Below are 27392 nucleotides of genomic sequence, written 5' to 3'. Positions count from 1 at the left end.
AAAAGGCCATTCTAGCACAACACACACTCAGGGTCTCATCTCTGCACGTGCATGCTGGCAGCCCAAATTAGGCTTCTGGGATTTTTTTAGGAACTGTGCCCCTTTCTACCTCAGAGAAAAGCCAGTCTCACAGTAGAGTTATATATTTATCTAGTATTAACACATAATTCGCAGTCTTTTAACATAATATGACCCCCAAAGTCTTCAGAGCACCTGCCCTTGTTCCCTGATCCTTTTGTTAGGTAGGTAGAACAGGGAAAAGGAGTCCAAAATGGCGGTGGCTGCAAGACAAGGAAGGGAAAAGCCCGTGAAAATGGAACAAAAAAAGGCCCGAGGACTGGAGTGAGGACCTCAGGTAAAACAAACACTCCTGGCTGGCCCAGTTTACAGAGGACAGGCCCAGGGAGAGATAAACATATAAATAGAGGGGCCAAAGCCAGCTTTCTCTCTCCTGCACGCTGGGGCACTCTTCTCCTCCGTCTACGTGCCCTCACGGCTCGAAGATGGATTTTCCTGCTATCTTCTAAATAAAATAGAGCTGTGACACTGAGCTGTAACACTGATTTGTCTAAGAGCTATAACATGGTCCATTCGAGACCTGAGAGCTATAACACGGTCTATCCAAGACCTGAGAGCTGTGACTCGCCGAGGGGGCTTTAATGTCCGTCACTCCAAATCTTTGTTGTGACGAGACAAAGAACCGAGGAACATACACTCGCGTGACACTTTGAAGCCTCCAGGTTTAGTGTTTAACTTCCAGAGGAGGAAACTGACAGGCTTAAGGCTAATAGAGGAGGAGTTTCCAAAGCAGCTCAGTCACAGCTGTGGGGAACCCTGGGGATGGAGGCCGACAGACTGCACACAAGGGTGAAGGCAGGCCGCCTGCATGGGGCCGTGCCGACGAGTGACACTCGGCACTCCGGTGGGCTCCCCGCCAGGCCCCGCCGCAGCTGCCTCTCCCATCAGGCCCTCTCTGGAGTCCAGGGCTGACTAGCACCCTTTAAGCCATAGAAATAGTTGCAGTCCTGAGCATCCTGGGTATGTCTTGATGGCTATTTTCTCTCTGCTGGGGAAATGGTTCTTCATAAGTAAAATTTCATAAATTAAATTCTAGTTATACTTCCAACAAGATAATTATTTGCTTTTTATTACTATCAATTTTGTCTTGATGACAGACCGCTGGAGGCCATCAATAAATGCAGCTGTGCTGAGATTTCCCTGAGACCTGTTTTTTCAAGCCAGGGATATCAAGGTTAGTAAAACGTTTCAAAGAAAAACAACTCTTAAAACACCACTCACACACACATACACACACACAGAGGGAGAGCCTCATTACAGTCTGAGATGTGGGCTTTCCGGCTGGGGACCCTAGTGGACACTTAATCTTTAGAGATAACGTGTGTGACATGTTCACAATCGGTCAGGCTGAGCCGCAGTCTGGTGTCACAGAGAAGCAGTGACTTCCCCAGCCTCACACACCTTCTCAAGGGCCTCCTCTCCAGACTCGGCCCTGGGGAGCCCCGCTCCCCACAGGCAGCCCCTCTGACTCCAGCAGAGGCGCTTACAGGCAGCTATTTTGAGCTAGCATAACGGTTATGGCGGCCTGGGATCAGGGGCTGGGTGATCTTTGGGCCTGAAAACCACTCTGTGGGGAAGGGGGGAAGGGAGGAGGACATTTCCTCCGGTTATAAAAACTACTTAAATCAGCTATTCAGTTAACAGGATCTAATTTAAAGACCTTTCCGTGTGTCTGCAGAAAATTTGTTGGCTTATTAATAGGCTCATTCTGCTGGTAAATGTCGATGGGCTTCCGACCATCAAACACACTTACAGGAGGGGAAAAGTGAGGACCAAAAAAACACTCGGTCTGTTACCCAGGAGCCGTGCCTCTTTGGCTCATCACTGACTCCAGCTCGTCCAGGAAGATGGTGGAGGGGGCGTGATAGCGGGCAAGTTCAAATAACACCTGGGTGGGAGAAAACCAACATGTTCAAATCCATATACTTAAAGTTCTCAGATGGCCCCAGAGATTAAAAGATTAGGATGGCTGTAATATTAAGCATCTATGCTGCACTTTATCTCACAACAACTTTATAATCATTAGTTATTTCTCCCTAGCACTACCCCATGGGGTTGGATGGTCCAATTATTTCCATCTATCACCTGATAAAATGAGAGCCAGAGAGAATAAGTGGTGAGCTCAAGGTTACTAATCATAAGTGGGAGAGCTTAAGACAAAACTCAGTTCCTGAACTTCCAGTCAGTTAGTTAACCCTTGAGATCCCCTGCCAATGACGTGTTCCATATGGACACAAAAGCTGTAGAAGATGTAAAATCATTTAACAATTTTTTTCGCTTAACACTTAGGGACAATAAGAAGGTAATTCTCGGAAGAAAGAACTGCAGAAAAAGAATAGAGATCCAGTTGTGAGCAACAAGGCTGAAGAATTCTGCCCTTTTCTGCTCCCCAAATTACTCCCCAGGACCCCCCACACTGCTGTTTGGTAGGCTCAGGTACTTCGAGGCAATTCCCGATTGAATAAAATGCTCAATTCCAGAGTAAAATATTATAGACTGAACAGGAACAGGAAAGCAACCAGCAAAAGAACAGACATATAAAAACAAACTCAAGAGCTCTAGAGGGAAATGTGGTGGTGAGGAAAAGAGTATAAGAAACTATACCTTTTTTCAAAAAGCCCTGAAACTGATCACTTGAGCACCATATACAGTTTTTCCCTGGTTGATCAGAGAAAGCATTAGAGATTTAGAAAAGAATAGATGTTCTTAAATAGGCATAGGGGATTTATTCTCCCTGTCACTTAGCACTAGCAAAGCATCACAGAGTAAAGAAGAGGGGAAGGGCTCAGAAAAGGCCAGATTGTGGTTTTCGTAGTAGTAGCCAGTCATCTTTTACAGGCCTCGCTGTCACTGAATGGGAACAGCCTCATCTTTACCATTGCTGTGCGTGTGGTCCCTGCCTGTTCATGTGCGTGCATGCTAAGTTGCTTCAGTTGTGTCCAACTCTTTGCAACCCTATGGACCATAGCCCACCAGGCTCCTCTGTCCATGGGATTCTCCAGGCAAGAATACTGAAGAGGGTCCCCATTCCCTTCTCCAGGGGATCTTCCCAACCCAGAGACTGAACCCACGTCTCTTATGTCTCCTTCACGGACAGATGGGTTCTTTACCACCAGCGCCCCTTCCAAGCTGATATGCACTAGTGTTTTCCTTTCACAGAATCCTATTTTATGTGGCCAGGACAACTCGCTCAGTCCAAGGAGCTTACAAGAACAGTGTCAATGCTGGGACACTCATCACAAAAGCTCTTTAGACAGACAACAGATACCAGCTCATTAGAGGCAGGAAGTCTCTTCCTGTCACGAACAGAAAGGCTCAAATAGAACTGATAATAAGGATGATTACAGCAGCAGCAGTCTACCCGATGAAAAATGGCATACTCGGACTCTTTTGGAACCATACACATTTTAAGGACTCCCCAAATTGCAGAGAGGCCATCGGGTTCAATAAGACCAAACATCCCGGTGGAAGGAGAACCACATTTGAAGCCCACCTCTCCATGTGGACCACTACTTTCCCATGGCCAGAGAACATATGGAATCCTGGGTAAGCACTCGGGAAGCATTAGTCTAAAATTTTTCAAAAGTACTTGGAGGAAGTTAAATCATGCAATCAGGAGGGGGGGGCATGGCCATGAAATGTTGAAAGATGTAACCACCAACAGGTGTGTGCATTTGCTAAAGAGACCACTCAACTACTCAATAGCATCAACTCCTAAGAGGCATAAACATTAGGAGGGAAGGGAGAAACAAAAGGGTTCCCTATAAATAACTCCTTAATTGGAGTAGAAAGAGATGCAAATGGTAGGAAAGCATCTCTGCTTTAGGAGAAGGTCTTGAAGGGCTTTCTTTATCTGAAAGCTTCACAATAAGAATCTTGAGAGCATGACCAAGATTTTCCAGGTGTGGCTCTTTCCAGGAGCTCAGAAAATAGAGTAATTTCAGAAAGCACAGAAGATAGGTTCCTTCCAGGTTGCGTGATTGTGTGCACACCTAGTTGTTTGGTCATGTCTGACTCTTTGTGACCCTATGGACTATAGCCCACCAGACTCCTCTGTCCAAGGAATTTTCCAGGCAAGAATACTGGAATGTGTAGCCATTTCCTTCTCCAGGATCTTCTCCACCCAGGGATCGAACCAGGGTCTCTTACATTTCCTGCACTACAAGCTGACTCTGTTTTCCTTTTGAATTATTTTTAATATCCAAAATAAAAATGTATTTCACAGAAAGAAATATGAATATCTTCTAAACCTATAAAACGATGTTAAATTCATTCAGAATGAAAGAAATGCAAATCTCAGCGCTGAAATATTACTTTCACTATCAGACTGGCAAAGATTTTTAAATTGGGGTGCTACATGGTGTTGGCTGTGGAAACCAACACACACACATTGACGGGAGTGAAGCTGGTGCAACCCTGTCAGCAGGGAATTTGTCAACCAGTGGTTTTCCTTCCTTCTGATCAGTGACTCTACTTCAAAGAAACTGTCCTACACTATACTATATGCAGACAGGAGCTTGGAGAGCTTTCTTCATAATAGCAAGAGACTGGGAACAATGGAAATGTCCATTGAGAAAAGGCTGGTTAAACACATTTTGTCTTTAACCATGCAATGAAATGGCATGCAGACATATAAAAACCATGTTAGGGCTGTCTATAAAACGGTAGAGCAACATCCAAGTTACATTGTTAAGTGTGAAAAAAAATCACAAGGTACAGAAGAGTATATGTACTATGTTCCTACTTGTGTTTTAAAAGCAAGGGAAAATCGAGATATGGTTGTTGAGGTTAATGTGAATACAAATAAATGCTCTGGAAAGCTGCACCAGCAACTGTTCTGGTTTCCTCTGGAAAGATAGCTCAGGGGTCTTTTTACTCTTAATATTGTTTTAAAGACAACTTTTAAAATATTTGGTAAAGGAAAGGGGAGAAATTGGGGGTGGAATTGTTTCCTCATTCTCAGAAGTCTTCCTGAAGCAGAGGAAAATTGGAGTTAAATAAAATGCTCCCAGAGAATGGAGCATTCTAGTTAAATGACTTTTCTGGCTGTTCAACATTGAACAAGAAAATCCATATTCATAAACATCTGAATTTTTTCTTCTGCTTAGGTGAGTCCTGTCCAAGGAATCTGATGGAATCTTTTCTCTGAACACCTTACAGTGTTTTTTGCTCACTGATTCGAAGCTGATTCTGAGGGCACCTTGTAAGTTTTGCTGTTCCTCAGCCCATAGAAATGGAATGTTAGAAAGAAGTCTTCAGGCTGATAAGAATTCTAGTTAGTTGGATTTAAGCTAATTGAAATATAGCTAACTAGAATCAAATGAAACCCATAAATTTAAGAGCATTAAGTTTAAATCCCATCTGGCACTGAGTTAGACTCAAGATGAAGAACAATGAAACAGAAGATGTCAGCATAGATTTCCAAAAATTACAATCTGATAGGGGTGATAAAAATTTATAAAAATATACACTTTTGAAGTAACTTGAGGACAATCACAAAGTAATAAATAGGTTATTTTAGGTATTTTAGGTAAATCAATCTTTTAAAAATATTTTATGATCACTTTCAAATAAGCCATAATATTTTGAAGATGAGCCTCTCCAAGGAAATGTAACTTAAGTGCAATATTTTAAAGGAATTTTTTTTTCAGAAAATATATTTACATTCACTTTGTATTGATTACTTACCAGTCACCCGACAGAGTGCAATAGTTTAACAGGATTTCTGAGCAGGACCCACCTTACATTGAAGCATAAATTAAAACAAGTATTTTCTTAAGGTGACTGGAAGGTATAATAAAATTTTATAATATAAAATATACCATATACTACGGTAAATGGGATTGATTCCTTAATTTCTTTCTGATTGGTCATTGTTAGTATATAGGAATGCAAGTGATTTCTGTATATTGATTCTGTATCCTGCAACTTTACTAAATTCACTGATTAGTTCTAGTGATTTTCTGATAGTATTTTTAGGGTTTTTATATATAGTATCATGTAATCGGCAAGTAGTGAGAGTTTTACTTCTTCCTTTAGACTCTGGATTTCTTTTATTTCTTTCTCTTCTCTGATTGCTGAAACTGGGCTTCCAAAGCTATGTTGAATAATAGTGGTGAGAATGGACATCCTGATGTCAGAGGGAATGTCTTCAGTTACTCACCACTGAGAATGTTTGCTGTGCGTTTGTTGTATATGGCCTTTATTATGTTAAGGTAGGTTCCTTCTATGCCCATTTTTTGAAGAGTTTTTACCATAAATGGGTGCTGAATTTTGTCAAAAGCTTTTTATGCATCTATTGAGATTATCATGGGGTTTCTATTTTTCAACTTGTTAATATGGTGTATCACATTAATTGATTTGTGTATATTGAAGTATCCTTGCATCCCTGGGATAAATCCAAGATCATGGTGTATGATCTTTTTAATGTGTTGTTAAATTCTGCATGCTAGAATTTTGTTGAAGATTTTTGCATCTGTATTCATCATTGATATTGGCCTATAACTTTCTTTTTTCATGATATCTTTGCCTGGTTTTGGTATCAGGGTGATTGTGGCCTCGTAGAATGAGTCTGTGAGTGCCCCTTCCTCTACAATTTTTGGGAAGACTTTCAGAAGGGCAGGGATTAGCTCTTCTCTAAATGTTTGATAGAACTCCCCTGTGAAAACATCTGGTCCTAAGTTTTTGTTTTTCGGGAGATTTCGATCACGGTTTCAACTTCAGTGTTTGTAATCAGCTTGTTCAGACTTTGTATTTCTTTCTGCTTCAGTCTCGGGAGCTTGAACTTTCCTAAGGATCTGTCCATTTCCTCTAAACTGTCCATTTTATTAGCATATAGTTGATCATAATATTCTCTTACAATCCTTTGTATTTCTATGTTGTCTGTTGTAACCTCACCTTTTTTGTTGATTTGATTTTTCTCCACCTTTTTCTTGATGAGTCTGGCTAATGGTTTGTCAATGCTGTTTATCTTCTCAAAGAACCAGTTTTTAGTTTTATTAATCTTTATTATTGTTTCTTTCTCTTTTTTTCATTTATTTCTGCTCTGACTGTTATGATTTCTTCCCTTCTTCTGACTTTGGGATTTTTTGGTTCTTTTTCTAGCTGCTTTAGATGTAGAGTTAGATTATCTATTCAATGTTTTTCTTGTTTTTTGAGGTAGGGTTGTACTGCTATAAACTTCCCTGCTGCTGCTGCTGCTAAGTCGCTTCAGTGGTGTCCGACTCAGTGGGACCCCAGAGACGGAAGCCCGACCAGGATCCCTCGTCCCTGGGATTCTCCAGGCAAGGACACTGGAGTGGGTTGCCATTTCCTTCTCCATAAACTTCCCTAGAACTGCTCTTTTTGCATCCCATAGGTTTTGGGTAATCGTGTTTTTGTTGTCATAAAAGAAGCAAGAATATAAAACGGGAAAAAGACAGTCTCTTTAATAAGCTGTGCTGGAAGAACTGGATAACTATGTGCAAAAGAATTAAATTACAATACTTCCTAACACCATCATTTCAGTTCAGTTCAGTCACTCAGTCATGTCTGACTCTTTGTGACCCCATGAACCATAGCACACCAGGCCTCCCTGTCTATCACCAACTCCCGGAGTTTACCCAAACTCATGTCCCTTGACTCGGTGAGGCCATCCAACCATCTTATCTTCTGTCGTCCCCTTCTCCTCCTGCCCCCAATCCCTGCCAGCATCAGGGATGTGTCAGCTCTTCTGCGACTCTGAGAAGAGTCAGCTCTTCTCATCAGGTGGCCAAAGTATTGGAGTTTCAGCTTCAACATCAGTCCTTCCAATGAAAAGCTAGGACTGATCTCCTTTAGGATGGACTGGGTGGATCTCCTTGCAGTCCAAGGGACTCTCAAGAGTTTTCTCCAACACCACAGTTTGAAAGTATCAATTCTTCGGCGTTCAGCTTTCTTCACCGTCCAAATCTCACATCTATACATGACCGCTGGAAAAACCACAGCCTTGACTATTTTGTTGACAAAGTAATGTCTCTACTTTTTAATACGCTGTCTAGATTGGTCATAACTTTCCTTCCAAGGAGTAAGCGTCTTTAAATTTCATGGCTGCAATCACCATCTGCAGTGATTTTGGAGCCCCCAAAATAAAGTCTGACACTGTTTCCACTGTTTCCCCATCTATTTGCCATGAAGTGATGGGACTAGATGCCATGATCTTTGTTTTCTGAATGTTGAGCTTTAAGCCAACATTTTCACTCTCCTCTCACTTTCATCAAGAGGCTCTTTAGTTCTTTTTCGCTTTCTGTCCTAAGGGTGGTGTTATCTGCATATCTGAGGTTATTGATATTTCTCCTGGCAATCTTGAGTCCAGCTTGTGCTTCTTCCAGCCCAGTATTTCTCATGATGTACTCTGCTTGTAAGTTAAATAAGCAGACTGACAATATACAGCCTTGACATACTCCTTTTCCTATTTGGAACCAGTCTGTTGTTCCATGTCCAATTCTAACTGTTGCTTCCTAACCTGCATACAGGTTTCTCAAGAGGCAGGTCAGGTGATCTGGTATTCCCATCTCTTTCAGAATTTTCCACAGTTTATTGTGATCCACACAGTCAAAGGCTTTGGCATAGTCAATAAAGCAGAAATAGATATTCTCTGGAACTCTCCTGCTTTTTTGATGATCCAGCAGATGTTGGCAACTTGATCTCTGGTTCCTCTGCCCTTTCTAAAACCAGCTTGAACATCTGGAATTTCACAGTTCACGTACTATTGAAGCATAGCTTGAAGAATTTTGAGCATTACTTTACTAGCATGTGAGATGAGTGCAATTGTACGGTAGTTTGAGCATTCTTTGGCATTGCCTTTCTTTGGGATTGGAATGAAAACTGATCTTTTCCAGTCCTGTGGCCACTGCTGAGTTCTCCAAATTTGCTGACATATTGAGTGCAACACTTTCACAGCACCACCTTTTAAGATCAGAAATAGCTCAAGTGGAATTCCATCACCTCCACTAGCTTTGTTCGTAATGATGCTTCCTAAGGCCCACTTGACTTCCCATTCCAAGATGTCTGGCTCTAGGTAAGTGATCACACCATCGTGATTACCTGTGTCATGAAGATCTTTTTTATACAGTTCTTCTGTGTATTCTTGCCACTTCTTCTTAATATCTTCTGCTTCTGTTAGGTCCATACCATTTCTTTCCTTTATTGAGCCCATCTTTGCATGAAATGTTCCCTTGGTATCTCTAATTTTCTTGAAGAGATCTCTAGTCTTTCCCATTCTATTGTTTTCCTCTATTTCTTTGCACTGATCGCTGAGGAAGACTTTCTTATCTCTCCTTGCTATTCTTTGGAACTCTGCATTCAGATGGGTATATCTTTCCTTTTCTCCTTTGCTTTTCACTTCTCTTCTTTTCACAGCTATTTTGCTTTTTTGCATTTCTTTTCCTTGGGGATGGTCTTGATCCCTGTCTCCTGTACAATGTCACAAACCTCCGTCCATAGTTCATCAGCCGCTCTGTCTATCAGATCTATTCCCTAATACCATACACAAAGATTAACTTGAAATATACTAAAGACCAAAATGTAAGACCAGAAACTATAAAACTCTTAGATGAAAACATAAGCAGAACACTGTATGACATAAATAATAGCAAGATCATTTGTGACCCACCTCCTAGAATGGAATAAAAACAAGAATTAATAAATAAATGGGACATAATTAAACTTGAAAGCTTTTACACAGCAAAAGAAACTATAAACAAGGTGAACAGACAACCCTCAGAATGGGAGAAAATAAAAGCAAATTAAACAACTGACAGAGAATTAATTTCCAAAATATACAAGAAACTCATACAACTCAATACCAGAAAAACAAACAACCCAATCAAAAAGTGGGCAAAAGACCTAAACAGATATTTCTCCAAAGAAGACATACAAATGGTAATAAACATAAAAAGATGCTCAACGTCACTCATGATTAGAGAAATGCAAATCAGAACTACAATGAGATATCACTTCACCCCAGACAGAATGGCCAGAATCAAAAAAATCCACAAACAACAAGTGCTGGAGAGGGTGTGAAGAAAAGGGCACCCTCCTACACTGCTGGTGAGAATGTAAATTGATACAGCCACTATGGAAGACAGTATGGAGATTCCTTTAAAAACTAGGAATAAAGATACCATGTGACCCAGCAATACCACTCCTAGGCATTACCCTGAGGAAATCAAAACTGAAAAAGACACATATACCCCAATGTTAATTGCAGCACTACTTACAGTAGCCAAGACTTGGAAGCAACCTAGATGTCCATTGACAGATGAACGGATAAAGAAGCCGCGGTACATATATAATTACTCAGCCGTAAAAAGGAACACATTTGAGTCAGTTCTAATGAGGTGGATGAACCTAGAGCCTATTATACAGTGAAGTAAGTCAGAAAAAGAAAAAAATATCCTGTATTTACGCATATATATGTCATCTAGAAGGATGGTACTGATGAATCTGTTCACAAAATAGCAGTGCAAATGCAGACATAGAGAAAAGACTCAGGGACAAGGGTGGGGGAGAAGAGAGTAAGATAAATGGGGGAGAGAGTGAGATAAATGGAGAGAGTAGGATGGATGCATATACACTAACATATGTAAATAGACAGCCAATGAGAATTTGCTGTATGACTCAGGGAACTCAAATTGGGGCTCTGTAATAACCTAGAGGGGTGGGAATGGGCGGGAGGTGGGATGGAGATGCAAGAGGGAGGAGACATACGTACACCTGTGGCTTCCCTGATAGCTCAGTTGGTAAAGAATTTGCCTGCAGCGCAGGAGACCCCAGTTTGATTCCTGGGTTGTAAGATCCACTGGAGAAGGGATAGGCTACCCACTCTAGTATTCTTGGGCTTCCCTTGTGGCTCAGCTGTAAAGAATCTGCCTGCAATGTGGGTAGACCTGGGTTCGATTCCTGGGTTGGGAAGATCCCCTGGGGAAGGGAAAGGCTACCCACTCCAGTATTCTGGCTGGAGAATTCCATGGACAAAGGAGCCTGTTGGGCTACAGTCCATGGGGTCGCAAAGAGCTGGACACAACTGAGCAACTTTCACTTTCATGGTTAATTCATGTGGATTTATGACAGAAATCAAAACAATATTGTAAATCAATCTTCAATCAATTAAAAATGAATAAATATTTTTAAAAATATATACCATATACTCTTAGAAATGGTATGTTATAAAGATAAAAACAATCTCCTAAGGGAATAAAAAAAGATCCCTCCAGCCTATGGCGCTGTGGAAGAAAGTTGGCTGGAGCATCTGAAAGAGTAAGTTTTAAGTTTCTTGATTCTTCCTTAGAGTATCTAGTATAAGGACAAGCATACCACAGTAGCCTCTCAGTAAATCTTAACTGAATATACTGAACATGCTTAATAATAAATGTTTCTTGAATAAAAGAAAAATAGGCCACTACAGAGACAATTTTTTTCATTGTTCTGTTTCTATGTCATGTGAATCGAAAAGGGGCTGTTGGCCAAATTCCCAAATAAGGGAGATCATGTTTGCTGATAGGGACACCGCTAGCAGCTACATAGTAGTCAATCCACCTCCCGGGCTTTTGGTCATTAAGATCCAGGATAAATTTGAACATTTAAATCACTGAAGAACAAACAAGACCACTGTCATCATTTTGTACCACTGTCTTCTGCCAGAATTCATTCTAAAGAAACAAAATTAAGAAACCCTACCCGAACAAGCTTTTCTGAGTCCCCTCTCCATTTGCTGACAATGGTGGATGCAGAAATATTAAAGAAGGTGGTTTTGCATTCTGTAGCCACAGCTTTGGCCAGTAAAGTCTTTCCTGTACCTGGAGACACATGTGGGTAAAACATGAGCGACCCTCGAACTCCATCCCTCTGCTCACAGACACAAGACAGTCACACAAGCAACACAGGAGGTGGGCACACAGCACGTGCTGCCTCAGTCCCGAAGGGAAGACAGATGCACACTCATCCCCTGCACACTCGCTTCACACCAAGATCACAGCAGAAAGATCCCTTTACCTGGAGGTCCGTAGAGCAGCAGTCCTTTCCAGGGGGAAAGAATTCCTGTAAACAGCTGTGGGTACTGTGGGAGCAAGGAACAATGATGAGATTTGGTACCTGCAGGGCAGCCTGCACACCCTCAGCTCAGGCAAGCTAGGGGAGCTAGGGTGAAACACAGGCAACTCTGGGCCAGCCCCTCCTTTTTTAAGACTGGCTGTCTCTCTCTCTGTATACACCGCCCCCCCAACACACACACACACACACACACACACACACACACACACACACGAGTATCTAATTTATCCCAATTTGACTTTCACTCTGGATAGGATGCATGGCCGAATTTTTTTGCCTTTTAAAAGAGCAGTTATTTTCAGGAGAAGAAAGGCACGTATGGGTACTATCCCCTCCATTGCAGTAGTCACCGCTCACACGCAAATAACGATTTCCCCTAGAGTTCGAGCAGTCTTTTGAATGTTGTGAAGCAGGTACGCTCTTTAAGATGCCAACTTTTTAAAACCAATATAGAAAGCTGTATGTGAGTAAAGTTCAACGTTATGGTGAAGCCTGATTTGGAAGTTGAGAATATGCAATGCATAATACGTAATGAGACACCGACTCCAAACAGGACATGCATGGACTTCAGTGAATCTCTCCTGTTAGTTCAAATTCAAACCATCTGGAGTTGGTAAAGGACAAGAGAGAAGGAAAAGGAACAGCAAAATTATAACTAGCTATTAGCTTCTTGCCAATGCTAATTCAAAATCTTGACATCGTATGGAACTTCAAATACCACGGCGACAACACATCCAGAGAGTCTCAATGAGATGCTCTAGCCTTTTGCACAAGAAGACTTGAACAATGGAGCCACTCAGGGGAAGCAGGGAATACCTTTCTACTTACTCTGACCACCAATGTAGTTCCTCCCCTACGTGTCTGAACACAGGAAGGAAGAAAGGAAAGACAGTCCAAACTGACTGATTTTGTCTCATTCGAATAGAAGCATCCAAAAATCAGGGGCTGCAAGGGCTCAGGGGTAAGAATAAATAGGTTATTCAAGAAAGTAAATTTGTAATCCTGACTGCAGGAGATCACCAAAACTGGCCACTAATTATTTGCAGCTCCTTACATCAAGAGGCAGAGGATATTTCTCCACCACTTGGATCTGGACTTGACCTCATGAATTGAGCCAGTGGGGCCTTAGCACGTAGAAGAGACTTGAAAATAAGGGCATGGGAAAGGCTCAGCAATTGGGGCCTTTCTTGCTTCTGTCTGGGAACTCGCTGCCACCACGTGAACAAGACTGGGCTCTCCTGCTGGAGGATGAGAGGCAGAGAGAGGCCTCAGGGGCCCTGGTGACCCCAGCTTTCCCAGCCTCTCCATCTTCTCCAGCCAGACTGGCTGATACCCTAGACATGTGAGTGAGCCCAACCAACATCACGCAGAAAAGCGTAAGCTGGCCCTGCCGAGCCCAGCCCCAAATGCCCACCCACAGAACTGCTGCAAATAAGGAAATGATTGTGGTTCTAAGGCACTAAGTGTTGGGGTGGTCTGTTACACAGCAAAAGCCATGTGGGTACACTGACCTCATCACCACTGCTGTAAACCAAACATGTAGTCTTGCTTTCTATTTTTCTTCCTGTTTAGTATCAAACCAGTCAATCCTAAAAGAAATCAACCCTGAATATCCATTAGAAGGATTGATGCAGAAGCTGAAACTTCAATATTTTGGCCACCCGATGCGAAGCATTGGAAAAGACCCTGATGCTGGGAAAGATTGAGGGCAGGAGGAGAATGAGAAGGCAGAAGATGGGATGGTTGGATGGCATCATTGACTCAATGGACATGAGTTTGAGCAAACTCCAGGAGATAGCGAAGGATAGGGAAGCCTGGCATGCTACAGTCCATGGGGTCGCAAAGTCAGACTTAGTGACTGAACAACACTGACCTCACTGCCACTGGTATAAACCAAACATGGAGTTTCCTTTTTCTATTTTTCTTCCTGTTTAGTGAGCCACTCTGCACAAAGATTTGTCAGCAGTAAGCAATGAGAACAACTCAATGGCTCTACTACCTGGTGCCCTGGAAGGGGCTGTCTAGTCTTTACAACCAGCCAAAAGCAAAGCCCTCAATGATGGGAGTACTGGGGACAAGGCGGAGGGAAATCCATGCAAACACAGTCAGATGCTCTCTCCTATGGCAGGCATTTTTACTATAATAAGTATATTTAGGGAGGCAGGCTAATAGTAACTGACTAATCATATATACTACGGAGTCTTAGATTTTAAATTACCTCTTAGAGGAGACACCTGCCTTCAACCAATATGTAACATGATTTCAAATGGCCCAGAATGGACAGAGCCTTGGTGCTCCTGTGTTGACAAAATATTGTGACATGGGCAAAAAGTTAATGTATGACCAGTAAACACATGAAAAGAGGCTCAACATCACTAATTATTAGGGACATGCAAATCAAAAGTATAATGAGGTATCGCCTTACACCAGGCAGAATGGCCATCATCAAAAAAATCTTCAAACAATAAATGCTGGAGAAGATGTGGAGAAAAGGGAACCCTCCACTGTTGGTGGGAATGTAAAATGAGAATGGATACAGCCTTATGGAGAACAGTATGGGGATTCCTTAAAAAACTAGGAATAAATCTACCATATGGCCCAGCAACCCCACAACTGGGTATGTACCATACAAAAATCATAATCGAAAAAGACACATGTACTCCAGTGTTCACAGCAGCACTATTTACAATAGCCAGGACATGGAAGCAGCCCAGATGTCCATCTACAGATGAATGGATAAAGAAGATGTGATATATACCTACAATGGAATATTACTTAGTCGTAAAGAAGAATGAATTTGAGTCAGTTCTAGTGAGGTATATGAACTTAGAGCTTGTTATACAGAGTTAAGTAAGTCAGAAAGAGAAACACAAAATATAAGATATTAATGCATGCATATGGAATCGAAAAAATGGTACTGAAGAATCTATCTGTAGGGAAGGAATGGAGATGCGGACGCAGAGAATGGGCTTGTTGACACAGTGGGGGAGGGAGAGTGGAACAAAAGGAGAAAGTAGCGTGAGTGTATATACGCCGTCAGCTGTAAGAAGGACAGCTGGTGAGAAGCTGCCGTGTAGCACAGGGAGCCGTCTGGTGCTCTGTGATGACCTGGAGGGATGGGATGGGGGGAAGAGGGGAAACTCGGGAGGGAGGGGATGTATGTATAATTATGGCTGATTCACATTGTTGTATGGCAGAAATCAATACAACATTGTAAAAATTTTTTAAATATACTTGAATTTTAAAAAAAGAAAAAAAAAAGTTAACTTATGAACAGAAAATCACCCTGTCTTTCTCTTCCTGATAGGTGAGCTTGCCCCATGGATAATGAACAGAAATCGGGCCTCCCAAGAGGCCTCCCATCCTTACCCTTGTAGGATACACAACAGCTTCTTTGACTAACTGCTTGGCTGCATCAAGTCCAATAATGTCATTCCACTTTATGTTTGGATTATGGAGATAAATGTCCTGCAATGCACATTTGATCATTCTGTTAAAACTAATGTTCTCCTTCACAGCTATAATAAACACAGGAGCAGGAGAATACTTGACTTGCAATAGGACACAAAGTGCTTGTGATAAAAACAGCTTTTCGTATTAGATACATATGTATATACATATTGTAATTTGACATCAGTTCACCAAAGGGATGCCATGAAAATATTTAGTGATTTTCCCTGAAGAAGATATTCATAATATAATACTGTACTTTTAGGGTTAAAAAAAAATCTCCTAGGGACTTCTCTGGTGGTCCAAGATTCTGGGCTCCCAAAATAAGGGGCTTCCCAGGTGGCTCAGTGAAGATCCAACTGCCAATGCAGGAGATGTGGGTTCAATCCCTGAGTTCGATCCCTGAGGTCAGGAAGATCCCATGGAGAAGGAAATAGCAACCCACTCCAGTATTCTTGCCTGGAAAATCCTATGGACAGAAGAGCCTGGCGGGCTACAGTCCATGGAGTTGAAAAGAGTAGGACATGACTTAGTGACTAAACAACAACAGTAATACACCATAAAATTTACCGAAAAGAAAAAAATCTCCGAACAATGGACTATACCTGTCTTCAAGTCAATAACAAACCATGCTGATTTACAACTGTAATCAAAGAAGCTACAGAACATGCCTACAAATTACGTTAGCTTTTATCCGAAACATAGTTCCTAGCTGGTGCCTGGACTCTCTCCTGCTCCTTGATCTCAACAACACTTTCTAATTTGCTACATAAAAGAGATAATGCTCCTCTGAAACCAATTTCTCTTTTTCCCTAGTGATTGCTCCCTACTTCCATCAGGAGCAATTGCTTCTACAAAATCCAAGGAAGCCAACAACCAAGTGAAAGTACAGTTTTCCCCTCACAGAGTAGAGCCCCATAGCAACCACGGAGGACCCATAGCAACCACGGAGGATAATCAATTAAGGTAGCTTTTACTGATAACTAATTTGCAGTCTCCAAACTTCAATTTCACAAGATGCTCAGAACAGTCACTCAGGGGCTTTTCTCAGTGGAGCTGTTTTGGGCAAACTTGTCTAGAGTGTTATAGCAAAAAGAAAAGAAAAAAAAAAACCTACCTCCCTTCCACAGTCATTCTGAGTGACTACAGAACAATCTGGAAACTAATTTTATATTTATTTATTTTTTAAAAAGTGATACATGTACATGATTGAAAAAACATAAAACCGGGGACTTTCTTGGTGGTCTAGTGGTTAAGAATCGCCCTCTCAATGCAGGGGACATGGGCTTGATCCCTGGTCTGAGACTGAGATCCCACGTGCCAAGGGGCAACTAAGCCCAAGTACCAGCTAAGCCCCCAAGTGTCGCAACTACTGAGCCCTCACACTGAATCAAAAGATCCCTCATGATGCAGTGAAGATCCTGTGTGCTGCAGCTGAGACCTGGTGCATCCTAATAAATCTATATAATACGTAAAAACATATTTTTTAAATGCTGGTGAGATGCTGTGCCCCCATTCAGTGCCCCATCCGCCCAGGTCCCTCCACAAGGGGTGACAACGTTTCTTAGAGAAACTCTTTACGCAGGTGATTTTGATACTGTGTGATTGTAGGATCCATTCCTGGGTGAGATGACAAAGGTCTCGGTCTTCCCAAATCTTGGGAGAACCACCCCGTCTTGAAAAGACCAGCCACTCACTCTTATTATCACACTTTCTTAGGAAAAGCTTTGCACACAATGGGCATTCATTGGAGTTCAAGGCGTCCATCGGTAACAGCAGAATCTCTCGTCCTCATCAAGCATTGACACTGAATTCCACATGGTGGTGTTTATAATTTCCCAGTAGGAAGTTCCTCCTTATCTCAATCAAAAGTTATCAGAACTCAGTAGAACTGCCTCAGCGGGAGGTGAGCTCCCCATCCCTGTCGGCTTTCAAGCAGAGTCCATATGACTGCCTCTCACAGTTCTGTAGAAAGGATTCCAGGTGGAATCATTCCAGGCCACTTCTACTCCTCAACTTTATCATCACTAGTCGCGGTATCCATTTGCAAAGACAGTAACAAGACTTGATTTGGGGGTACAACAATATTTTTCTCTGCTCTCTTATGCATCCTAATTACCGTAGCCTGGATCAACCTCTCATCCTCTCACTGATAATAACTTCTGAGCTGGTCTTATCTCCATTTCTTTGATGGCCTTCCACACTGTCATTAGAACAAGCTGTCTAAAAGCACATTTGATTATCCCATTCTCCTGATGGATGCCTTTCAGAGATTCTCCGTCTAATATAGACTGAGCCCAGCCTCGGGTCCTGTTCACAGCGCCCTAACACGCAGGAACCACAGCCTCGCTCTCCAGTCCCTTCTCCCACCATTTCTAATGGTGTTTCAGTTGGTTCCCCAGAAACACTGCATAAGTGCTACAACTCACTTGTCTGTACCTTGCTCAGAATGCCTCTCCTCTGCCCTCTTCTGCCCTCTCTCACGGGCTATTTCCTGTGTCTCTTCTTCCCTAAGAAGATACAGATCCTCCCCAGCTCCCATTCACCTATGTGTTCCCAGCTGCTAGCACATGCCTGACACATCAGAGGTATGTAGGGGACACCCGCTGGGCTAAATGGAGACCTGGGGACCTTAACAACCTCAGAGCAGCTGTGCAATTTTTGCATCATTTTAAACATCCAGGAAGGAGCCTGCCTAGGTTTCAGTCTTTCATTAAATATGAGATCACTGGAGATTAGAAAAATCTCCTACAATTCAGGAATCTATTCTGTTACCAAGGAACTTCCCCAAGTCACAGAGTGAAAAAGAGGAGGATCTAGAAATCAAATCCAGGTCAACCTATTCCCAAGCTTGTGTGTCATCAGCCACTAGATTTCACTGCCTTTAGGTCCTGGGGGACCAAGCTTGAAAAAAATCAGTCGTGTAGATGGTAAGATCTTTCCCACTAATCTGTTTCTTCATGAAAATTTCCAATTATAAAACCAGACTCCTGACATCTCTATTTCTAGGCTTCGACTGTTTAAACAAAATACAGACGTCCTCTCTCCTTCTCTTAGAGGCTTTCTTTCCTTAAATCTTGGCTTAGCTCTAAAACCTTTCACCTGTCCCTTCCTTTCTAAGTCCTTTTCTCTTTGGGTTTTCTTGGCCTCTATAGTGAGATGGTGGGCTTTTTGTATTGTAATTTTATGATTCTATAATTTATTCATCATGCATTATTGTGCCTCTAAACAATATGAGTGCCTTCGCAAGTGGGGGCACTTTATAAATAAATGATCATATTTATTGTTATTAATAAAAGAAGCAGCCCACAATGCTCCTGGAGCCCCAGTCTGCCTCCGTAAATTTGTGAATTGAATATCAGATCTTACCCGGCTCACCACGGCTGCCAATTCTCGCATCTCACTGTTCATGCCAATAAATGCACTCAGAGGTTTCAAGAGTCGTTCCTGATGATGAGAGTAGAAAGCCTCACGTTACAAAATTGCTTCATCACTTAGGAAGGAAAACAGAGCACAGAGCTCCATGGCACAAATGGTGGCAGATCGCTGTGCCCTTTAACTGGATCTCAAGGCTCCTCTGGACTCAAAACTGTATTCCAGAATTTCATCTGGATTTTGACAGTTTGCCAGATGAATGCCCCATCCCAGCCACTTACTGAGGGGTCTGGGTTACAGTCGAAGCTGTTCAAGCCAAGTTCACTGGTTGCTCCTTTGATGGCATCAGTGAGCAGCCCTCGGAAGTCAATGATTGGGCCCTGAAAGGGAACAATATTTATTGCAGTGGCCATTAAAACAGGAGGGGAGACTATCCTTAGTAGCTCAGCTTCATTAAATCAAGACACATTTATGTACCATGGTCTGCAGTGCAAACTTAAAGCTTTAAGAGGAAGCTATGCTAATAATGAATAAGATGATTTCCTCAGGTTGGGGCACTCCAGGAAAAAAAGAAAAAACACGTTATAAATAAATTTTTCACAATGAAGTTGGCTTGAATAAAATTCCCGAGCATTTTTCAGTTCCTGATGCACCACCAGTTTCCTACGTGTCCAATTCCCCTGCATCATCTTTCTTTTAAAATATTCCACACATGGGAAGAACTCATTGGCACAAGAATCATGATAGTTCCTATCTACTGACTATACTGTACTTTCACCACTCAGGAGAGTGCCTGGCACAAATCAGGTGTGTGAGGTACCTGCTGTGGATTACTGCCAATTCTTATAACACTTCTGCTAGTCGGGAGTGGCAGCCTAGTTTCACAGATGTGGAGGTAAGCCTACAGAAGTGAAATGATCTACCCAGGGTGCCACAGCTAACAAGAACTTAAGACCAGGATTCAAACCCAGGTATCTATCTTCCATACCCAGACTCCTTCTGATGCCACTGTTCCCCCTAGAGGAAGAAGGAAAAAGCAAGAATACGTGTCAAAATTAAATAACAATAACAGTAGCCAACACTTACTAAGTGTTTATCGTGCGCTCTCTGTTCATTATGACATTGGAGGTGGACACTATGATTATTTCCATTTCACAGATGAGAGAAATGAGGCTTGGAGAGATCTAAAAACTTGCCCAAGAATCACAGTCAGGAAGGTGAGATGTGGGATTTGAACCTAGGCAGGCTGACTTCAAAGCTGGTGCCTTGAGAACAATACACCTAGTAAATTTGCAAAGGGACTTGGGTATCATGAGCTTTGGAGGCTCTGAGATTGGGCACCTCTGAGATGGCAATGAAGCGCCGGTTTTTGGAGATGGGCCCCTGACTATAAGCCCTTCTTCAGCTCATGAAATGCTAGGCAGAAACTGTCCACAGCTTAACCTGAGGGCATTTCTGCTGCACACAGAAATTATAGCCAGATTCTTTCAAAGGTTAACTGTTGGATTAACTAGCCCCTTCCTTGACCTGATTAGAAATATCCATTCATATCAATGTGAGATGTTCATAAGAGCAACTAATGCTGCAACACTGCTGGGCACAAAAGTGACTGGACAATGTGATGAAGGTAGTAACGGTGAGCAGGGAAGTACTTTTTTATGGGCGGCGCTGATCGGAATGTGTCACCTCCAGCAATCACCCACATAATTGGGGCCCTAAAAGGAGCCAATTCCCCTTGATTTCCAGGGAGATGCTCCCCATTTCCCTCCAGACACACATACCCAGAGTTTAGTTTGCCTGAGAAGCGCTGGCTAGAGGTGAGTCAGCAGTCCCATAGGATCGAAGAAAGAAAGGTAACTCTGAACGGAATTCAGTCCTCAAAGCTACAGTCAAGAGAAACACACTGGTGTCGATGCTGCTTTTAAAAAGTGACACGTTTTTACCTGCCTTTAGCCTACAGCTACCCAAACTGGGTCTTTTCTGTTTGAGAGACTCTTACGCACGAATCAGGACATGAAGTTCATTAGGAAAGCAGTAGAAATAGCTATCGAGGACAAGACCAACCTTATATCAACTGAGGTTCACATGAAATTACATTCAAATCTGGAGTCATATCTCTAAGGAGAAATGGACACTGCTAGTCAACTCCCACTGACAGGGCAGAAAGGAATGAATGTGAGGCCACAACTCCTTAAATAATGTGGGAGACTTTATCACTGTAATCACAGGATTTTTAAGCTGAAAGGAACCAAGCCATTTCTTCCAAACTCTGCAGTTTACAAATGGGAAACTGAGCCCCTTGGAGATGGAGCCACTCATTCAAATCCACCCATCCAGAAGGGAGACCCGGTCCAGGACCTCAGGGTTTCATCCTCAGCCCATCTCTTCCCAGTTCACCCTATAGCCAACTTTGATCATCACATATTACCTTACTTACCTGTTTGACAAATGTAACAATCAAACTTTTTCATTTTCAGAAAGAAAAAGGAAATTCCCCATTCAGTGTTCGGTTCATGAGTCCCACTTACTTTTTTTGGATGGACGTTTTCTTCTCCTCTGCCTTTGTTGATTCCAGATATACTTAAGCCAAAATCAGCACTCTCCTTATGAGTGTGACTGACAACCTCCTGGAGAAAGAGGAAGAGAAGTGAGAAGTCAGCGACAGAAAGCAATTTGAGATGCTGGCTGCAGCTGCCTGTCCCGTCGTCCCAAATCCTTCTGCAAACGGGGACCTCCATGTGTGATTCCACCACTTTTGTGCAGACCCAACAAGACGAATAAACACTGCTTGTGCTGGGTGGGAGGAGCTGTCCCAGGAAGCCACAGGCTCTGAGCCCCACAAACAATGGAGGAAATGACTGGGCCTCCACACCTCCACTCATAGGCCTGTCTTTTCTCCTGGGACCAGAGGTGTTTGTGGCCAGGGGTGGCTGAGTTTGGAAACACAGCAGAGTCAACAGTCAGCCAGTCTCCTGTGGGATTTATCCTGCCCCTCCCGCTTTACCTCGCTTCCACCTGAGCCAGTCCACAATGGCCAGGACCACACAACCCCCTTGAAGACGAGAGATTTTCTCTGACCAACTGAGTTGTGAGATAATGACTTTCCATCCGCCCGGACAGCTCTGACATGCATCCTTCCCTTCCCTCTTCACCATTTCCATTGGTTCTCCTTCCTTTAAACCTGGTTGGTATGTTTTGTCCTGGACCGAAGGTTCTCAGCATAGGTTTCACTCACCTGCCCATCTCTCCCCCCAGAAAGCCCAGTGTGGAGGTCTGGCTTAGCGACCCACCATGTGCGCCTTGGAGAAACCCAACAGGAGACTTGGAGCCCGGCCACACCAAGACCACCCCAACCTACACGTAGGACCCCAGGGACACCCTGTGGGACGGGAAGAGCTGGCACGTCCAGCTCCCTCAAGAGGAAGCCTGAGCCTTGTGGGAACCAGGCCCTCCTGCTCTGACTGGGCCTAGGATTCACCCCTCAAGGCCTGTCGCCCAGCACGCAGACCAGCCAAAAGTTTGTGGGGAGGAAGGAGTCCTCCACCAAGTGCTGGAAGAAACTCTTAGCTGAACGAAATCAAACTGTCCTCGAGGAAAAAATAAACGTGACTATTTCCTTGGGGCTGTTTCTCAGCCACCTGCAATGAGACCAGCGCCAAGCAAAGCCGACCTGTTTAGGATGCTCCGTGTGGAGGGGCCTGGCTTCCCCGAGCTTTCCCACCGTGGTTTTAGACCGTGGCCTCTGCTGGTTGATCTTGGGAAGATTCTGACAACTGTCCGTCATCACCCTAGGGCAGGGAACAAAGACCTTGGAGGAAATCCTGTTAACTGAATCTGAGATCGCAAACACCTCACACAGAGCATTTAAAGAGAGTTCTGGAAAGATCTGGAGGCACAAATCCATCTGGACCGTCCTCCCACCCAGCCCTGCCCATCTTCAGTTTACCTCCCAGGTCTAAGGCAGGGCTAGAGGGTCCACCGCCTCCTCTCATGACACAACCTCTCATTTCAATAACTGTTTAGAGTATAAGATTATACACATGTGCCATGCATCATTTTTCTAGCTATCTTTCTTACAGCCAACAATTTGCCACCCAACCTCGATGGTTGCCGTGTATAAACAGCTACCCAGAGAGGAGCTGAAGAACCCCCAGCTGCCCCCTGCCACCCTGCTCCAGGGCTAAAGGAGGAAGGCACTCCCAGACAGTCGCTCCCAGAGCGTTCCGCCAGATACGGAGTGCTGAGGCAGTTCCAGGGATGAACCTGCAGCTGAAAAGCAATCAGGTTTCCTTACGCATTCCGAAGCTGCCTCTTAAAATGCTCCTCACTGTTTCTTTTCACAAGTAGTTATCATTTATTACCGGAGTCTGACTAGCTTTATGGAAACTATAAAGGAAAGAAGAACACTTTGGTGAAAACAAAGAGACTGTTTGGAAAGAACTGCACAAAAGCAAAGGTAGCCTCAGGCTGAGGGACCCCGTGACTGTCATGGTGAAGCAGGCTCGGGCTCCGCGGCTCTTCTTTAAACGACACCAAAGGTCTTCACTTATAAAAGATGAGGCGAGAGGGTGGGATGACTTGGGAGAATGGCATTGAAACATGTATAATATCATATATGAAACAAATCGCCAGTCCAGGTCTGATGCATGATACAGGATGCTTGGGGCTGGTGCACTGGGATGACCCAGAGGAATGGTACAGGGAGGGAGGTGGGAGGGGGGTTCAGGATGGGGAACATGTATACCCGTGGTGGACTCATGCTGATGTATGGCAAAACCAATACAATATTGTAAAGTAATTAGCCTCCAATTAAAACAAATAAATTTATATTTAAAAAAATAATAAAAGATGAGGCGGCTAAGTGCCTTCCTTTTCAGGTTGCGGACAAAGGACTTGGAGTCACAGAGCAGGGGATCCAGAGGGGCTCACAGAAACTCTTAAGGGCCCAGTGAGTTACCTACGATCACAACCCAAGTTTTCTTCTTTTAATTGGGTCCTAAGATTTTTTTTTTAAACTTTGCTCACGGCCTGAGTGATTGTGTGGTCTCTACTGGAAGCCCACTGCCACTTTCCCCTGAGGTCTGGGCTTTCCTGTAATAGCAAAGAGCCACAGGCCTTGATGCCCCGCAGCTGTGTGGTCCTGGGCACTTTGTGAACAGGCTCTGCTGACAGGCGTGTAGCCCGGATTGGGAGGAGGGGAACACGGGGGACACTGAGGCAAGCATCAACCCAGAAGAGTCAGGAGACAGAGGGGCTCCAGTCAGATACCACGACTCCCAAATGAGACTGGGATTTGAGAAGCTGGAGAAAGAAATACACAAGATGAGTGTGAGAAAAGGAGAGGAAGAGAAAGACCCGATTCCCTCCAGACTGTCAGGACGTGATCTGGGGTACACAGAGAAATGACCTTTACGATTCAGAAAGGAAAAATATTTCTGGGGAGGTGCTTACTATGTTCTGGGAACTCACTATGTGTCAGACTCTTGCTCCAAGCTTGTAAGTGGCAGAGCCAGGAATTGAACCTGGATCTTTTGGTCTCTGAGGTCCATACTTTTCATACCACCTAGCCTAGAAAGACAAAGCATCGGCGGATGCAATTCTTGGTGGTAAAAGCAGAGAGCCGACGGACAGTGGTCCACGCCCTGGCCGTCTGTAACATCAGGGGAGCCCATGCCCCCAGGGTCACAGGACCATGGTCTGAGACTGCTGCTTGGCAGACATGGAGCCGCACTGGAGAATCTTCTGGAAACAGATCCCACAAACTCTTAAGGGTTGAGTTGGTCAAGATGAATTATCATTTACTTTACCTTCTGGTCTTCCCTCCACTTCTTTGAGGTAAACTGTTTTCTGTTGTGGCAAAACAAATATCAAGAGGAGAAGGACATTTAAATTTTTAAGAGAAAGTGATTTTTCAGGTATGTTTGTCCTTTTACATCGTTCTTAAAATTTGTGCTACATGCAGAAACTGTAAGCTATTCTCATCTAGAGAGGAATGGAATTACCAGCAAAGAGAAAGAAGCCCATGCTTCCTAAGCATTTCCACACAAAGACCCCAAAGGCCTCAGAAGATATTAAACACGTTGGGAGACCACAGACTCGGTGGCAGCTCCAGTGCGGGCTGCTTTATAGTTACCATTTCATTAAGTTTTCATGAACTTGACACTATTTTGCTGTGGTCCCTGGAACATGGCTCAGAAGGTAAAGAATCTGCCTTCAGTGCAGGAGACCTGGGTTCGATCCTTGGGTCAGGAAGACCCCTGGAGAAGGGAATGGCCACCCACTCCAGTATTCCTGCCTGGAGAATTCCATGGACAGAGGAGTCTGATGGGCTACAGTCCATGGGGTTGCAAAGAATTGGACACAACTGAGCAACTAACACTTTCACTCTTACTTTCTGGGACACCAGAATGGAGCACTTATCAGTCAAACCCTGCCCGTTTACCTTAAACTAAAGACACTGCGCCCAATATCCCAGGAGAGTGTGGTTTCAAGCTAGAACTAGCATTAAAGTCAAGCCATGTCAGTAACAGTCCTGTGACCCAGTGGTTAGGAGTCTCTGCTTTTTCCTGCCAAAACTCAGATCCAACAACCAGCCACAGATGCAGAGCTATGCACACTGTACTGGAAGGGAGCGCAGATAAACCCCTCTTGCTCTCAGACCCCTTCCAGCTCTGTGATTCAGCCCTGGCTATTTTTAATTGACATTCCTTTTGGTTTCCTGGTCCCTACATGAAATGTTAAAGTCTGTGGCTTAACAAGTGCCTTGTAAACAGGACAATGATCTCCCTTGGTTTATAATTACTTCCCCCACTTACAGACTTCTAAGTCAATGTCACTACAAAACACAGGGCCCTAACTTTAGATCTTTCCTCCAGCCAGCCTCCTTGACTGCTAACCTATACTGGGTCTTTGCATTATATTGATCATTATCTGGACTGATGGCTTTCAAAAGCATTTCATTATCTATACATGAGCTATTAGCCTCACCAATACTCATTTTCATGTTATTTTCAAGATAGATAATAGGTCTTCCCAACAAGAAAAAAGTCTTCTGTCATTTATTGTCTTCCAACAGCTCTTTCCATCTCTAAAGAAAAGAAAGAAAGTACCTGTGATCTGCTGGGGTTTTGTTTTCATTGCCCTAAATCATACAGTCCTCAAGCAAATGCGGACAAGACAAAAAGGGACATCAGTGTCCAGACGATCATGTTTAAATTGTCTGCACTGGATCTAAAAGAGGCTACAGAATCCTTCTGGTCTATTCTTTCAGTGTAGAGTTGGGGACATCCTCTATCTGGGAATAAAATGAGGAAGACACACAGAGCTTAAAGATGAGATAGCGCCTTACTTCTAGAAAATAGCCATGTACCTGTGTCTGATGCCTTTTTGACAATTTTGGGGTATTTCTGAAATTTTACAAAATAATAGCTCTCATATTCCATCAAAATAGTTTCAAGATCAACGTTGTCACAAACTTGAAAGCGTTGTAACCCCATTTTAGTTTCTTGCTCCAAAGCATTGGCTGCATCAATATATCTGGCCATGTCACAAAAGAAAGAAAAACAAAATTAACTCTAAGTAAAGAGAATAAAGGCAAAGTCCAAAGAAACTCAATACAAACAGTAAGCGTATATTAAAGAGTACGTTAAACAAAAACTAGAATATACAAGGTTTGCCTGTACAGTAAAGAGCTCCACCACATAGGTTAAGTATATCCAAACACTGTCTTTCAAAACATTTTGGGGTCCAGCAGCTAAGACTCTGCACTCCCAATGCAGGGGGCCTGGGTTTGATCCCTGGTTAGGGAACTAGGTCCCACATGCTGCAACTAAGAGTTCGCATGCCACAGCTAAAGATCCCACATGCCTCAAAGCAGATGGAAGACTCCAGGCGCCAAAACTAAGACATAGCACGGCCAAGTAAATGCATAAATAAAAATTAAAGTACTTAAAAGTCAAATAAGTAAATCAACTAAGAAAATATCTTGTAATTTACTTTTATTCATGTTTAGCCAAAGATGGTTATTTGCCCAACTTGCTTGCTTCTTTATTTACTAGTATTCATTTCAGGTAACATTCGACGAGTGATAAAACCCCAGTTTAACCACACAGGCAAGGCTTGCCATCATTGAAGTAGCTGAAAAGAATATGTCATGTGCTCTGAAGGGGATTCCAAAAATCTGTTGATCGACATCACTAAGGAAATTTAGTATAAGAAAATGTCATCTGCTTGGATGTGTTGTTTCTGATCACTTCTTCACTGGTCACAGATGATACCAGCAGCTTCCTCTGTATGCACGTAGTGTCAGCAGCGTGGGTCCCTCACTCATTTTAACCTGGTCAGTCGGAAGGCCGTCTGACTTAAGTGGTCTCAGCAATAAAAGCAAGCTCCTTGTCTCACAATCCTCCGAAAGCGGAAAA

General features: G+C 43.2%; 1 protein-coding gene across 1 annotated transcript in view; it reads right to left on the bottom strand.

Moving 5' to 3' along the window:
• The window catches only part of KATNAL2 (katanin catalytic subunit A1 like 2), a 46983-nt gene extending 20528 nt beyond the window's left edge, over positions 1-26455 (bottom strand). Inside the window, exons 1-10 of the mRNA XM_018039372.1 lie at positions 26342-26455; positions 24780-24819; positions 22643-22760; positions 21501-21599; positions 19254-19352; positions 18967-19044; positions 15517-15615; positions 12091-12154; positions 11776-11894; positions 1875-1966 (exon numbers count right to left, since the gene is read on the bottom strand). Of these exons, the coding sequence (XP_017894861.1) occupies positions 1875-1966; positions 11776-11894; positions 12091-12154; positions 15517-15615; positions 18967-19044; positions 19254-19352; positions 21501-21599; positions 22643-22760; positions 24780-24819; positions 26342-26414 (881 nt within the window). The 5' untranslated portion in view covers positions 26415-26455. The remainder of the gene's footprint in view (positions 1-1874; positions 1967-11775; positions 11895-12090; positions 12155-15516; positions 15616-18966; positions 19045-19253; positions 19353-21500; positions 21600-22642; positions 22761-24779; positions 24820-26341) is intronic.

The sequence above is a fragment of the Capra hircus genome, chromosome 24 (genome assembly GCF_001704415.2).
Source record: "Capra hircus breed San Clemente chromosome 24, ASM170441v1, whole genome shotgun sequence".
In the NCBI taxonomy this organism is placed as follows: domain Eukaryota; kingdom Metazoa; phylum Chordata; class Mammalia; order Artiodactyla; family Bovidae; genus Capra; species Capra hircus.
Note: the sequence above shows the minus strand (reverse complement) of the source record. Positions and strands in the feature narration are given on the sequence as shown.